At 40.5% G+C, this 16,057-nt stretch overlaps 1 protein-coding gene across 1 annotated transcript in view; it reads left to right on the top strand.

Annotated features, from left to right (window-relative positions):
- Nucleotides 1-16,057, top strand: part of LVRN (laeverin) — an 80,770-nt gene that overhangs the window by 15,753 nt on the left and 48,960 nt on the right. Inside the window, exons 2-3 of the mRNA XM_024743382.1 lie at nucleotides 11,208-11,350; nucleotides 12,567-12,706. Of these exons, the coding sequence (XP_024599150.1) occupies nucleotides 11,208-11,350; nucleotides 12,567-12,706 (283 nt within the window). The remainder of the gene's footprint in view (nucleotides 1-11,207; nucleotides 11,351-12,566; nucleotides 12,707-16,057) is intronic.

The raw sequence follows: 16,057 nt of genomic DNA, 5'->3' as shown, positions 1-16,057 counted from the left end.
GTTATATTGCTTTAATGAATGATGGCCTTTTTTTGAATAGGCACATAAATTACTTGGTGATCCTTTTGATCCTTGTTTGATCTCTTGAGTCTTGTGTTTAAGCACTTTTAGAGTGGATCTAAAGTCGCCTTTACTCTAGGGCTAGTTTAGTTCACTATGCAGGCATTACCCTTCTGGTCTCTGTTGAAAAATCCAAATATTCTGGAGATGTCTATACTCTGGTTTGTGGAAGCTTGAACAACTCCTAGCACTATGTGAACTCTGGGAATTGTTCAGCTTTCCCCGCCCTGGTAGCTATTCTTTCCCCGACAGATTTTCTTTGCTTGACCTTCTGAAGTGCAGATTACTATTTGACCAAAGACTCGAGGGGGATTCTATGCAGATTTCTGGGTGTCTTTCTCTGCATACCTACTCCTCCCTTATAGTCTACCTGCAAATTCTAGCTATTTAGGTCTCCCTGAGCATCCATCTCTGCCTCCTCAACTTAGTGAGACAAATGAACTCTGTTTCAGTTCTCCTTCCCTGTGCTGCAGTTTAGAAATCACTTCCAGATAGAAAGACAAGGTGATTGTAGAGTTCAACTTCTTTGTTTCTCTTCTCTTGGGAATCACAGTCCTGTGCGTCCTGTTATCCAATGTCTGAAATCAGTTGTTTCATATATTTCATCAGGTTTTTTAGTTGTTTTCAGCAGAAGGCTAATTCTAGCCTTTGCTGCTTCCTTATGCTGGAAATAGAAGTCTTATCATCTCTCGGTAATGCTATTAATTATGAAGTTAATCCTCAGTCATCTTCATGATATCTTACTTTAATTTTAGTATTTGTGACATTATATACTTCAAGCAGGCAGTGCATGGAAAAGACCCTGGGCTTGGGAGCTGGAGCCCTGGTTCTGGTACCATCCCTACCACTTACTAGTTATCAAATCAGTTGCATAAATTTCCTGGGTGTCAGCTTCCCCATCTGTAAACTAAGATGGTGGAACTCTCCAAGGTCTCTTCCAATTTTGAAATTCAATGAAAGACAGAATGTATGAGAGAGCAGTATGAACAATACAATAACTGAAATGAAAAATGCACTAGAAGGAATCAAAAGCAGAATAACTGAGGCAGAAGAACAGATAAGTGACCTGGAAGACAGAATGGTGGAATTCACTGCTGTGGAACAGAATAAAGAAAAAAGAATGAAAAGAAATGAAGACAGCCTAAGAGACCTCTGGGACAATATTAAACATAACAACATTCACATTATAGGGGTCCCAGAAGGAGAAGAGAGAGAGAAAAGACACAAGAAAATATTTGAAGAGATTATAGTTGAAAACTTCCCTAACATGGGTAAGGAAACAGCCACCCAAGTCGAGGAAAGGCAGAGAGTCCCAGGAAGGATAAACCCAAGGAGAAACACACCAAGACACATAGTAATCAAATTGACAAAAATTAAAGACAGAGAAAAATTATTAAAAGCAAAAGGGAAAAATAATGACAAATAACATACAAGGGAACTCCCATAAGGTTAACAGCTGATTTATCAGCAAAGACTTTACAAGCCAGACGGGACTGGCATGATACATTTAAAGTGATGAAAAGGAAGAACCTTCAATCAAGATTACTCTACCTACCAAGGATCTCATTCAGACTTGATGGAGAAATCAAAAGCTTTACAGACAAGCAAAAGCTAAGAGAATTCAGCACCAGCAAACCAGCTGTACAACAAATGCTAAAGGAACTTCTCTAAGTGGGAAACACAAGAGAAGAAAAGGACCTAGAGAAACAAACCCAAAACAATTAAGAAAATGGTAATAGGAACATACATATCAATAATTACCTGAAATGTGAATGGATTAAATGCTCCAACCAAAAGACGTAGACTGGCTGAATGGATACAAAAACAAGACCCACATATATGGTGTCTACAAAAGAGCCACTTCAGACCTAGGGACACATACAGACTGAAAGTGAGGGGATGGAAAAAGATATTCCATGCAAATAGAAATCAAAACAAAGCTGGAGTAGCAATTCTCATATCAGATAAAATAGACTTCAAAAGAAAGACTGTTACAAGAGACAAAGAAGGACACTATGTAAGGATCAAGGGATCAATCCAAGAAGAAGATATAACAATTATAAATATATATGCACCCAACATAGGAGCACCTTAATACATAAGGCAAATGCTAACAGCTGTAAAAGAGGAAATTGACAGTAACACAATAATAGCGGGGAACTTTAACACCTCACTTACGCCAATGGACAGATCATCCAGACAGAAAATAAATAAAGAAACACGAGCTTTAAATAACACAATAGACCAGATGGATTTAATTGACATTTGTAGGACATTCCATCTGAAAACAGCAGATTACACTTTCTTCTCAAGTGCACACAGAACATTCTCCAGGATAGATCATATCTTGGGTCACAAATCAAGCCTCGGTAAATTTAAGAAAATTGAAATCATATCAAGCATCTTTTCAGACCACAACGCTATGAGATTATAAATCAATTACAGGGAAAAAATGTAAAAAACATAAACATGTGGAGGCTAAACAATATGTTACTAAATAACCGAGAGATCATTGAAGAAATCAAAGAGGAAATAAAAAAATACCTAGAGACAAATGATAATGAAAACACGATGACCCAAAACCTATGGGATGCAGCAAAAGCAGTTCTAAGAGGGAAGTTTATAGCAATACAATCCTACCTCAAGAAATAAGAAAAATCTCAAATAAAAAAATCTAACTTTACACCTAAACGAACTAGAGAAAGAGGAACAAATAAAACCCAAAGTTAGTAGAAGGAAAGAAATAATAAAGATCAGAGCAGAAATAAATGAAATAGAAACAAAACAATAGCAAAGATCAATAAAACTAAATGCTTGTTCTTTGAGAAGATAAACAAAATTGATCAACCATTAGCCAGACTCATCAAGAAAAAGAGGGAGAGGACTCAAATCAATAGAATTAGAAATGAAAAAGGAAAAGTTACAACGGACACCGCAGAAATACAATGCACCAAAAGAGACTACTACAAGAAACTCTATGCCAATAAAATGGACAACCTGGAAGAAATGGACAAATTCTTAGAAAGGTATAACCTTCCAAGACTGAACCAGGAAGAAATAGAAAATATGAACAGACGAATCACAAGTAATGAATTGAAACTGTGATTAAAATTCAACACCCATTTATGGTAAAAACTCTTCAGAAAGTGGGCATAGAGGGAACCTACCTCAACATAATAAAGGCCATATATGAAAAACCCACTGCAAACATCATTCTCAATGGTGAAAAACTGAAAGCATTTTCTCTCAGATCAGGAACAAGACAAGGGTATCCACTCTAGCCACTCTTATTCCACATAGTTATGGAAGTCCTAGCCACAGCAATCAGAGAAGAGAAAGAAATAAAAGGAATCCAAATTGGGAAAGAAGAAGTAAAACTGGCACTGTTTGCTGATGACATGATACTATATAGAGAGAATCCTAAAGTAGCCACCAGAAAACTACTAGAACTTATCAATGAATTTGGTAAAGTTGCAGGATACAGAATTAATGCACAGAAATCTCTTGCATTCCTATACACTAACAGTGAAGGATCCGAAAGAGAAATTAAGGAAACAATCCCATTCACCATTGCAACAAAAAGAGTAAAATACCTAGGAATAAACCTACCTAAGGAGGTAAAAGACCTGTACTCAGAAAACTATAAGACACTGATGAAAGAAATCAATGATGATACAAACAGATGGAGAGATATACCATGTTCTTGAATTGGAAGACTCAATATTGTGAAAATGACTATACTACCCAAAGCAATCTACAGATTCAATGCAATCCCTATCAAATTACCAATGGCATTTCTTGCAGAACTAGAGCAAAAAATTTTTAAATTTGTATGGAGACACAAAAGGCCCCGAATAGCAAAAGAAATCTTGAGGGGAAAAAAAACGGAGCTGGAGAAATCAGACTCCCTGACTTCAGACTATACTACAAAGCTACAATCATCAAGACAATATGGTACTGGCACCAAAACAGAAATATAAATCAATGGAATAGGATAGAAAGCCCAGAGATAAACCCATGCATCTATGGTCAACTAGTCTATGACAAAGAAGGCAAGGATATACAATGGAGAAAAGACAGTCTCTTCAATAAATGGTGCTGGGAAAACTGGACAGACACATGTAAAAGAATGAAATTTGAACACTTCCTAACACCATACACAAAAATAAACTCAAAATGGATTAAAGACCTAAATATAAGCCCGGACACTATAAAACTCTTAGAGTAAAACATAGGCAGAACAGTCTTTGACATAAATCACAGCAAGATCTTTTTTGACCTACCTCCTAGAGTGATGGAAATAAAAACGAAAATAAACAAATGGGATGTAATAAAACTTAAAAGCTTTTGCACAGCAAAGGAAACCATAAACAAGACGAAAAGATAACCCTCAGAATGAGAGAAAATATTTGCAAACGAAGCAACTGACAAAGGATTAGTCTCCAAAATGTACAAGCACCTCATGCAGCTCAATATCAAAAAAAACAAACAACCCAATCCAAAAATGGGTAGAAGACCTAAATAGACATTTCTCCAAAGAAGACATACAGATGGCCAAGAGGCACATGAAAAGCTGCTCAACATCACTAATTATTAGAGAAATGCAAATCAAAACTACAATGAGGTATCACCTCACACCGGTTAGAATGGGCATCGTCAGAAAATCTACAAACAACAAATGCTGGAGAGGGTGTGGAGAAAAGGGAACCCTCTTGCACTGTTGGTGGGAATGTAAATTGATACAGCCACTCTGGAGAACAGTATGGACATTCATTAAAAAGGAAAAAATAGAATTACCATATGATCCAGCAATCCTACTATTGGGCATATACCCAGAGAAAACCATAATTCAAAAAGACATATGCACCCCAATGTTCATTGCAGCACTATTTACAATAGCCAGGTCATGGAGGCAACCTAAATGCCCATCGACAGATGAATGGATAAAGAAGATGTGGTACATATATACAATGGAATATTACTCATCCATAAAAAGGAGCAAAATTGGGTCATTTGCAGAGAAGTGGATGGACTTGGAGACTGTCATACAGAGTGAAGTAAGTCAGAAAGAGAAAAACAAATATCGTATATTAACGCATATATGTGGAATCTAGAAAGATGAACCAGTTTGCAAGGCAGAAATAGAGACACCGATGTAGAGAACAAATGTATGGACACCAAGGGGGGAAAGTGGGCGGTGGTTGGTGGTGGTGGTGGGATGAATTGGGAGATTGGGATTGACATATATACACTAACATGTATAAAACAGATAAGTAATAAGAACCTGCTGTGTAAAAACAAAATTAAATTAAAATAAAATAAAAACCAACCGAAATTTAAGAAAAAAAAGAGAGCGAATGTATGAATCCTTTTCTTGTGCAGTATCCTTTAGGAATACTTGTATTTCTGATCACCCCATTTCCTTTTTAAAAGATAAGAAAAAATACGGTAGTATTTAGAGAAATGAAAATAGAAAAATCAAGAGGTGGGAGTGGCTTGTTAGTGTCAAATGCCTGAAGAAAATTAAGATCTTTATTTGGGACAAATTACGGTGAAAAGAGCATGATCAAGGTCAATCATTTTGTGCAGGTGTCCAAAGAGTGAGCAGTGAATTTAAAAAGACTCCCTTCCAGTTGCTGTTTATGCAGGAAATCTGGCACAGTCCTCAGGGTATGACACACAAGAGAGAAATTTGAGTAATATTAGGAAAGAATTTAGAAGTCTCAAAACAAGGTCAGTGAACTCAAGTGCCAAGCACATGATATCGCTGGTGTCACAGAGAAAAGAGGTCAGTTCATTACCTTATAGAGCTGTTGAACCCACATATTTTATGTGGCTGAGCAGTTTTCTCTGGGAGATGGTTTGCTCATCAGAGGTTTAGATCCTGTATCTTTTGAAAACAAGTGTAACTAGCATATTGAAATACCACACCTCATAATTCAGTAAAAATGCAATCATTTTTCTCCCACTGTCCTTTTACAATTTAGTCTCTGGGATAATAGCTCTTGCTCCTGCATGTATACTCTAGCAACCCATAATTTCCTGCTAATTCTTAGTTAATAGATGATCTATGGTCACTAAGTTACAAACATTATCCAGATGCAAAAAACAGGAAATCCAGTCCTGGGTGATAGACTTAAAACTTTGAACTTAAGTTGCTGTTAAATCTCCCTTTTTCTCTCTCCAACCTCACTTCTCCAAGCTTGGGCTGACTTCAGGATAGAAGCCTGCAGTGACATAGAGGGTAGTGGTCTTTCCATCTCTCTGCCTCCTATTTCTAGTCCTCCCCTTCCATCTTGAGCTGTTATTTAAACCCTACCAGGTCCAGTGGGACTAGTGGAGACAGGGAGAGGCAACACACAGGGCAGCTCTTATTTGAACCAGTACTCTCATCGCTTGGTCTCACTCTGGTCTAGCAGATGCCTTTTTCCCTTGAGATGTCATTTTCTTGGACTCCTCAGAGCTTTCTCACTGTTTCTCTTTCTCCTACAATTCTCTTGTCCCTGAAGGTTGCTTCTCTTATTTCTCTGTTCTGATTGTCATTTGTAACTCCTTCCTCGGCCCCTAGACACACAGTAGTGCATCTCCAAGCTCCTCCAGGTGGCTCTATTGGACAGAATCTAAGATTCTGTCTCAGGGCCCACAGCTTTTCCAAGGAACACTCATACATCCCTTGCCTGGGACTGATGTGGGTCCCAAGGCAGCAGCACTCTCCTGGTTCTGGCTCCAAAACAGTCTGTGTAGATTCCCACCTGATAGGAGTCCGACTCCAGCCAGTGTCAATTTCAGCTTTCTCAGGAGTGAATTGGGTACCAGCCTCTAAGTCCCTCAGCCTTAGGAAACACTTCCACTGCTCTCTGAGGGATTTTCTCCCCCTGTCTCAGGTTTAGAGGGTTGCACCTCCTCCCAACTCCCTGAGTGCAGGAGGACATGGCAACATAATGTCCCTCCCCACCAAGGAATCTCTCCTCTGATCTCTTTTATCTACGTTCTCTGACCCTTCTTCTATGTCCTCGATGTAGCTGAGAAACCCAAGAGTGGCTTGAAGGTTCTTGAGGCCATTTACTTTCAAAATCTTCATAACATGGTCTGGCACCTTTGTTTGGAATTTTACATCTATTATGTTTTGTCGTCTGGTGGAAACTTCAGTTTTAAGATCGTATTACGCAAGTAATAAACAAACATGATTCACAGGCCAATCCAGTGGTGTAACGTCCGTCTTTACTAAACATTTTGATATCTGAGTGTTGTTACTGTGTTAAAAAAAATCAGGGCAGACAACTCTCTAAAGAGTCTTACTTAATCCTTGACCAGCTATGTTATTACGCACTTCTTAACTAGAGCTGTAGGCATATGGAGTTCATAAAATAATTTGGAATGAAATACTGTACTGAATGAATATTTTTTATGTGGTAGTAGATGGATCCCCAAGGGCATCACGTGTCTTGCCTGCTAAGACCTTTTCCAGCACAAGAAAGTGGTGAGCCCACCATTCTCTTGCTGTACAAGAGGGCAGGAAAGTGGCTTTGCGATAGTGAGCCACTAGGAGACAAATTCTCCCAAATGAACTCCCTCACCGGCTGACCACTCTAAACCCAGACCTCACAGGCACCATAATAACATGTTTCTGTGAGGTTTGAAGGGAGGAAGGATATCCTTACAGGGTTGCTTGAGTCCAAAGCAGAGAGAGAAGGGAAATAAATATCAGCCTTGGGTCCAGATGTGGCATAACCAGATTGTATGTGCTGCCGGCTGGCCCTGACCTTTGGAGTTAAGATTGAGAGCCAGAAAGGCTGTGTGTTGTAGGGATTTTTCCCTTTTTGTTTGCTTGTATAACACCAGGGAGGGAAATAGTTGAGTAAAATCCAAGTGTTTCTTTTATTTCACTTCTCTGGAGACCTTAATCATGGAATTGGAAGGACTTGCTTGAGGCTTCATTTGTTAAAGCAGTGACTCCCTAAGCTGGTGTCTCCTCGCCTTTTTAAACCTGCACCTTTGGTGAGCATAAAAGTTTCCCACCTCCTTGAAGAGGCTGATTTTCTCCCTCATCCCCACCTTGCCACCTCCTTGAGATTCACATGCTTTGGGGAGTTATGGCAGCAGAGATGTCATCAAGCTGTACTTTCTGTAGTTTCCATTACAAAAACAATAGGCATGTGTTGGCTTTCCAAATATATAAGCATGTATTATATAATTGAATGCACTTTTTCACTTTACATTGCACTTTTCATGCTAACAGATCACTATTTGTACAAAGTGTCCCTGCGATTTCAGGAGGCTCACAGATCCGCTGAAGGCCAGGTATGAAAACTCCCAAGGGGACTATTTCTCTTCATCCTAGATGACTCAGTCATGGCCACCTCAAGGGCTCTTTTCTCCATCCTGTTGGAGCCATTATCTCTGTTGGAATCAGTTTTAGAGCTCTAAGTGGACTTAGAGATCATCTAGTCCCATCCTGCACTTTATAGAAATGGACGTCCAAAGAGTTTAAGCAACTTTCCCAAAGTTACACCACCATGTTTACACTGCAGATCCTGAGCAACTACTCAGGTTGCTGAATTCCCTGCTCATCTTTCTTTTTACTGTATTGTCAATTGCTTGAATCTTCTGTACTTTATCCCATCCCTTTAAAAGATACCAACGAATACTACAAAACAAACAAATGCCAAGGTGGCAAACTCTGCAAAATACTTCATGTTCTTCTGTATATACTAACATCAAGCTTCCTTTACTTTATAGTGCCTCCACGGCTGAGAAAATACTTATTTGCCATGAAACCATATTTTAGCCAAGTATTTTAAATGATACAGAAGAAAAAATACATAACCCCTAATTTCTCATAGTTTAAAATTAATTGGGGAGACAAATGTGGTTCATATTCAGCTTGTGGCCACCTGTGATCTCTGGAAACTTTTTTTTTTTTACAATGTTGTGTTTAATTTCTGCTGTACAGCAAGGTGATGGAACCTTTTTAAATGCATTTGTAATTTCCAACCCTCCACCCTTACTCTGTAACTTATTCTTCCTTGAATTCTTCTGTAGTTCATCTATATCAAGAATAATCTGTGAGATTGGAAGGAATATAGGCGAATTCACAGGTCATTTATTGCTAAATGTAGTTACTAATAATATAAAAGCTCATCCAGCAATGAAACATAGCTAGTGTCGTTTTTTTCTAGATGGGGAAACAGGCTCAGCAAGACTACGTGACTAGTTCAGGGTTGCTCAGCCAGCGGTAGATGGAGCAGAGTCTTGCAGCCGAAGTGGCTGCTTGTCAGAGCCCACAAGCCCCCTTTCAGCCAAGAAAGCAAGAGTAGAATAAAGTAGGGGAAAGCAAATAAAGCAAAATAGGCTTGTTGAAAATTACGATTTTGTCACAGTGAGGTTATGAGCACATCAAACTAGCTGACTGTGAAAAGCTTTTGAACATGCCTCCTGTTGTGTGTGCTCTTCCTAAAGCTGTGTGAAGTTTTATGTGAGCAGGGCCCTTATCATGGTGGAGGAGGGATTTACAGAGGTGAATAATGGACAGACAGTGCTCTCAAGATATCTGTGTTGAATTCTCCTTTTATTTATCTAAGGACTGGGCCTGAGCTGGGGTAAATGCATGAGAGACATTAAGTCTCAGCACCTTCGGAGAAAAAAAGGAATTTATCATCCACAATTGTCATCTAAAAGCAGTTCCCAGGTCACAGAGTCTTGGAAAATGGGATAATGAGACTGCAGGTTTCTTTGGAGGAGAAAGTTGTTTGATAGGACCCGTGCTCTTGTCAGACTCAGGTAGTGTTTACAGAGGATGAACCTGGAAATCTTGTTTGCTCAGGGTACTCTTGTCCCTAAGCTTTTCCCTGTAAATCACCAGTGCATTGTGGGATCGTGTCACCTTTTGTATTTTTCCTTGGAGATGGAGGAAGGAGCAGTAGGGATTCAATAAATCCATCCACATGTAAATGAAAATTGTTTTGTTCAGTTGGGATGTGTCCATATTGTTTAGCCCCAAGGATATGCAAAATAAAACTTCTTAAAGTTTTCAACCAGGAAAAAGAAGAACATGTGAGAAAAAGATAAAAAACATACATTCTTCTTTTGACTTGCACTTTGATGGAGGATGAAAGCCAGCCCATCCCCAAAGAAGTAATCCTAGTTTTAAAAAATCCTTGGTTCAAAATTCAAAAAGAGTCATGTACCAAAATGTTCATTGCAGCTCTATTTACAATAGCCCGGAGATGGAAACAACCTAAGCGCCCATCATCGGATGAATGGATAAAGAAGATGTGGCACATATACACAATGGAATATTACTCAGCCTTAAAAAGAAATGAAATTGAGCTATTTGTAATGAGATGGATAGACCTAGAGTCTGTCATACAGAGTGAAGTAAGTCAGAAAGAAAAAGACAAATACCGTATGCTAACACATATATATGGAATTTAAGGAAAAAAAATGTCATGAAGAACCTAGGGGTAAGACAGAAATAAAGATGCAGACCTACTGGAGAACGGACTTGAGGATATGGGGAGGGGGAAGGGTGAGTTTTGACAGGGCGAGAGAGAGTCATGGACATATACACACTAACAAACGTAGTAAGGTAGATAGCTAGGGGGAAGCAGCCGCAAGGCACAGGGATATTAGCTCGGGGCTTTGGGACAGCCTGGAGGGGTGGGATGGGGAGAGTGGGAGGGAGGGAGATGCAAGAGGGAAGACATATGGGAACATATGTATATGTATAGCTGATTCACTTTGTTATAAAGCAGAAACTAACACACCATTGTAAAGCAATTATACCCCAATAAAGATGTTTAAAAAAAAAAAATCCTTGGTTCTCAAAAGCCTGGCGTTGCATGTTTGTTATATTTGTTCCTATTTTGTTTGTAAACAGTTTTAAAGGCATATGATGTAATGAAGTAAATGTTATTTTGCAGTTGAAAATTAAAGAGTTCTTTTGTATTTTAGGTCTTACAGGAATTCTCAGGGACAGTGAGGACTGGAGTGTGTTTGTATTATGGGGAGGGCAGTGAGGAAGATGAGGGGAGAACATTACAGCTCCTTCCTGAAGATAATTATAAGCCATAATCCCTCAATATGTACATTTTTTTGCTTCCTCTGGTTTGAAATAAAAATAGATTTTTCCCAAAAATGTATTTCAGGGCCCTCTTAGCATCTCAGATGGAACCAACATTTGCCAGGAATGTTTTCCCTTGTTTTGATGAGCCAGCTCTGAAGGCAACTTTTAATATAACACTTATTCATCATCCAAGTTACGTGGCCCTTTCCAACATGCCAAAGCTAGGTAAGTAATGTTTCCTATCGCTGTATATGTATACATGTACATATATGTATATGTGTATACATATATAATATATAATATACATACACATATACATATGATGTTATATAATTATATGTTTACTTATATATTTGTATTTGTATGTTTTTATATGAATTATATATGTGTATATATATTTAACTCTGTGATAGATTTTATATCAGTAGATTTTCTGGTCAATGTGTTGAGAGTGCGTTATGATTGTAGTATATTATAACCAGGGAGGGCAGTCACATGGGATATGCATCAGCACCCACATCTTGGTGATGGTAAATCCTGATTCTGTTTGTATTAGGAGCTGAGGACACTACACTGTTCTCATACATTGGCAGCCTGTCTGCCCGTTAATTTGGGCTTCAACTATTGATCATTAGTGGTAACAAGCTAGTGAACTTGGTCTGAATCTGGCACATAGATGTGGGTTTGGTTTGGTTTGGTTTTTTTGTTTTGTTTTTGGCTCACAGTAGTTTTTTCTTTTGATTGAATTGGCATCCAATTTCTTTTAATTCAGAGATTCCTCATAAAAATAAAAATTCTTACTTTTTTTTTTGAAACTCAGAACAACTAACAACACTGGCCCTGCACTTCCAAGGTGCCAGTGATAGTTGCCACTGAGAAGGCGCTACCTCCTTCAGACCAAGCCCATGCCCCTGCCTGCCGTTGTCCCCACCACTCCCTGTTAGTGTAAACCAGCCCGTTCACATCAAGTACCCGGCCCTCACAGGTGTTTGAGTTTGTGATTTCAGGTTTAAAACCCACAGTGTGACTCCACTGAAGACCTGCCCGAAACCTGAGAATGGCAGAATTGTACCTTGTTGACCTACTATAGGCCTGGGAAACCCTAGATTAAGTGCTGAGAGAGATGGGCTGGACTAGGAAACAGTCGTGGATGGGAAAGAGAGGAGGTAGCTCATGGGTCTAGTTTACAGTGCCCGTAGATTTGCCCTCCATCCAGACCGTGTCATTCAAGGTGCTAATTCAGGACCGAGATACTGTCCTTAGGCCTTCCTAATATGCTTTTGATAGCTTGGAGGTAGACAAGTCCAAACTGCTGCACTCTGGAGAGGAGTTGGGAAGAACTAGCTGAGTGACAGTCGACTTGATGAATTATTTCAAAGGTAGATAATTGTGCTTATTATTGCTTATTTACAGTGATTTGGACTAAAATCAATTTCTCTAGGTCAGTCTGAGAGAGAAGACGTGAATGGAAGCAAGTGGACTGTTACTACCTTTCACACCACGCCCCACATGCCCACTTATCTAGCCGCCTTTGCCATCTGTGACTACGAGCACGTCAGCAGGACTGAAAGGGGCAAGGAGGTGAGTGACGGAGACCCTCCAGGTAAGGGGACATTTGTACTGGCCGCGGACTGCTCAGGCACTCCTGCATTAGGGGCTATGCCTACAGACCCCACCGTCCCCTCCTGGTTCTCCCTCTGATCTCCCCCAAGCCCTGTTACCACTCTCAGCACGGAGTTGCAGAACGGGATGCAACGGTTCCCACTGCGGTTCTGCGGACGGGTTTCTTTGGAAAGGCTGCTCATTAAGCCCACTCGAGGCAGGTTCTGAGCCCCCCCCACTTCCTGGGCTTTCGCTGCCTTTCAGAGTACAGGAGAGAACAGGGAAAGCGGGCACACTAGCACCTGAAAGCTCAGGTTTACCTGTTGTTGCTTTCGCCTACATGCTACTGCAGCCTTGAAGCCAGGGTGCTGCCCAAAATGCCTAGCAGCCACTATGACACAGACACCAAACAACCCAAACTGACACCAGCTGGGACAGCTGCTCTGGCTGAAATGCTGCAGGCAGGTTAAGCATCATCCCTATCAAGGAGCAGGTCCGCTGGGTTCCTCACCTCTGGGGCATGAACACTTCCCTAGAGTTGTGTAAATAGGTGCTCTGTCCTGAAACACCCAATTTTTCACCCAATTATACTCTCTTTACATAATAATCCTTTAGAGAAATATCAAGGTTATTGTAGCAGTACTTTATAGACTGGTTCACTCCCTACGCTAGAGTGTGGAGGTAAGTAGGGCCAGTGCCTCAGGCCCAGTTCTTCCTAGTCAGATCGACTGCACCGGGCTGAGGAGAGTCAGGCCCTATAGCAGGCGGAGGCTCTCTCCTGGGCCCGTGAACTTCCAGGCTTGTGCCATTGACTTGTGGAGGCAAGGAAGCTGTGGATGAGCCAAGTCTGTCACCGGGGGGAGAATCGTTCAAAGCCCCTCCTCCTAAGGATGAATTAATAATACCGTGTTAGATGCAAACAACAACTCATTTTCCTCAGCTGTTGGATCCAGCCTGATTTCCCTCATTGAACAATCATTGGTAGATGCTTCATATTCACAGATATAACATGAGCCAAGTCAGATGTTCATGGCATATATTGATAAATCTACTCAGGCATGAGGTGGAAGCCCATAGTTTGTACCTGGCATGAAGGAGTGGGCCTGGAGCTCACGAGTGACCCAAGGTGACTGTCAGCATCCTCATCTCCAGTGGCTTGTTGCTCTCAATGCTGCTGCACAGTGAATAATTCTTATAAAGGATCATACCTGTTTCTTCATGAAAGATCACCCTGGAAAGAAAGCCAGCTGCCACAGAAAGCAAAGAGGAAATGGAACATGCCTAAGAAAGTCACCGTCTTAGCCAGAAACTTGAAATTTGGGATGAGTTTATCAGTGGAATGTTGCACTTGGCTCTGGCTCAGCTCTGGGAAGTGAAGGAGTCCATCATATACTCTACAGGGAACCAGACTGTACTCTTGGAATAGCATCCAGACTCTACAAAGATGACTCATTAAGTAAGAGATAAAAATTTAGTGAAGTTGAAAATGCGGTTCATGCGTGGCATGAGGATAAACGTAAGACACGGATAACTAAGGTTGGAAATAACATATTTTGAGTAGAATTTATCACACGTGGACATGTGTAAAGATATTCTGCTCTTAGATGTTGAGGTCTGCTATGTCTAAGGAGGGCCACAAGGACACACTGGTGGGCTAGGTGTGACTTTGAAGGCACCTTATGGCTGCGTTCCCGAAACGTTCTGCACCTGTTTGTGATCCTAGCTGCTCTGCCTCTTCCCCCACAGCTCGGAATCATCATTTGCCTCCCTTTTGGCTTAAAGAGTGGTTGTTTACGGGAGGAGCTTTGTAACCTGGAAATTTACATGCAAACATTAGTTGTTAACTGCCTTTTTTCCTCCCAAGACTGCAGTTAATTTGCACACGTTATCCTGAACGTGGGAAAAGGCAACTGTTATTTCCACTCAATAGCGTGGGCTCTGGTTTAGATGTCTTCCTGGCCTTGCCGTGGAGGTGAGAGCTTGAGAAGGGGCAGGTACGGGTAGCGGTAGCGTTAGGGGCAGGGCGGAGTCCTGGGCCCCTCTTTCCCAGGATAATGGGGCCTGGCGGGGAGGAGGCTGCAAGGAAGGAGGGGCTCCAGGCAGGAGGCTTCCAAAACAGGTGGCTGCATTTTGTGAAAGGGGAGCGTTCCTGAAGCCCTCAGGTAATTCAGAAGTCACTTGATTCAAGACAAATTCTCCAGCAGAAGTAAAAGCCAAGTCAGATAAACGTGGTCGAGGAGGGCAGCAATCTGAAGATACTGGTGTGTTGCTTTTCGTTTTCTTTGCATTTTCTTTAATGTTTTGCAGAGAGCTCTTTCTCAAATTAACTGTATTCACGTCAGTATAATTATCTAATTCCCTCCTCGCTAACTTTCATTCTAGGGTTATAAGTTTCATATGTGTTTTTTAGCTAACACTAACAACTCTATTTAAAAGTGCTCAGGTGGGATTGGGGATATCATGACTTCATATTAAAATACCAATGAATGTTAAAACAACATCACATTAGTCACCAAAGTCACACAAACAAGTTCAGATGCCCAAACGACAGCACGGTTGTGTTAAAATAACAAAACACGGCAGGGATTTCTTTTCAGGGACTAACCAGGAAGTGTCATAAACAGAGAATATAATTCACTTGCTTCAACAACTATAAAGTCATAAGACTTTTGATGCACTTTTTAAAATTAAGGAAATTAACCTTTTTTCAAATTTGGAAAATAAGATGGGACTATTAATGTTTTCTTTAACAAACCATTTTAAATTTGCATGATTCAAATTTGCTTAATATGTTCTATACAGTTTAACCCCTATTAACTGCCCAATTCTGGTTTGAATCGTTGGAAATATGTCCTGAAAAGGGAAGCAAGGATCCAAGGGACCCTTTGTCTATTCCAGCATAGAATCGACATTTTCTGTGGGGGTAGATACCATTCCCAGGATTATTTATTTATTTATTTTTTACATCTTTATTGGAGTATAATTGCTTTACAATGGTGTGTTAGTTTCTGCTTTATAACAAAGTGAATCAGTTATACATATACATATGTTCCCATATCTCTTCCCTCTTGTGTCTCCCTCCCTCCCACCCTCCCTATCCCACCCCTCCAGGCGGTCACAAAGCACCGAGCTGATCTCCCTGTGCTATGCGGCTGCTTCCCACTAGCTATCTACCTTACGTTTCGTAGTGTATATATGTCCATGCCACTCTCTCACTTTGTCACAGCTTACCATTCCCCCTCCCCATATCCTCAAGTCCATTCTCTAGTAGGTCTGTGTCTTTATTCTTGTCTTACCCCTAGGTTCTTCATGACTTTTTTTTCTTAAATT

Source organism: Neophocaena asiaeorientalis, unplaced genomic scaffold, assembly GCF_003031525.2.
Source record: "Neophocaena asiaeorientalis asiaeorientalis breed wild unplaced genomic scaffold, Neophocaena_asiaeorientalis_V1.1 scaffold26, whole genome shotgun sequence".
NCBI classification, from domain to species: Eukaryota; Metazoa; Chordata; class Mammalia; order Artiodactyla; family Phocoenidae; genus Neophocaena; species Neophocaena asiaeorientalis.
The sequence above is the reverse complement of the archived record's forward strand: the minus strand, read 5'-3'. Positions and strand labels throughout refer to the sequence as shown.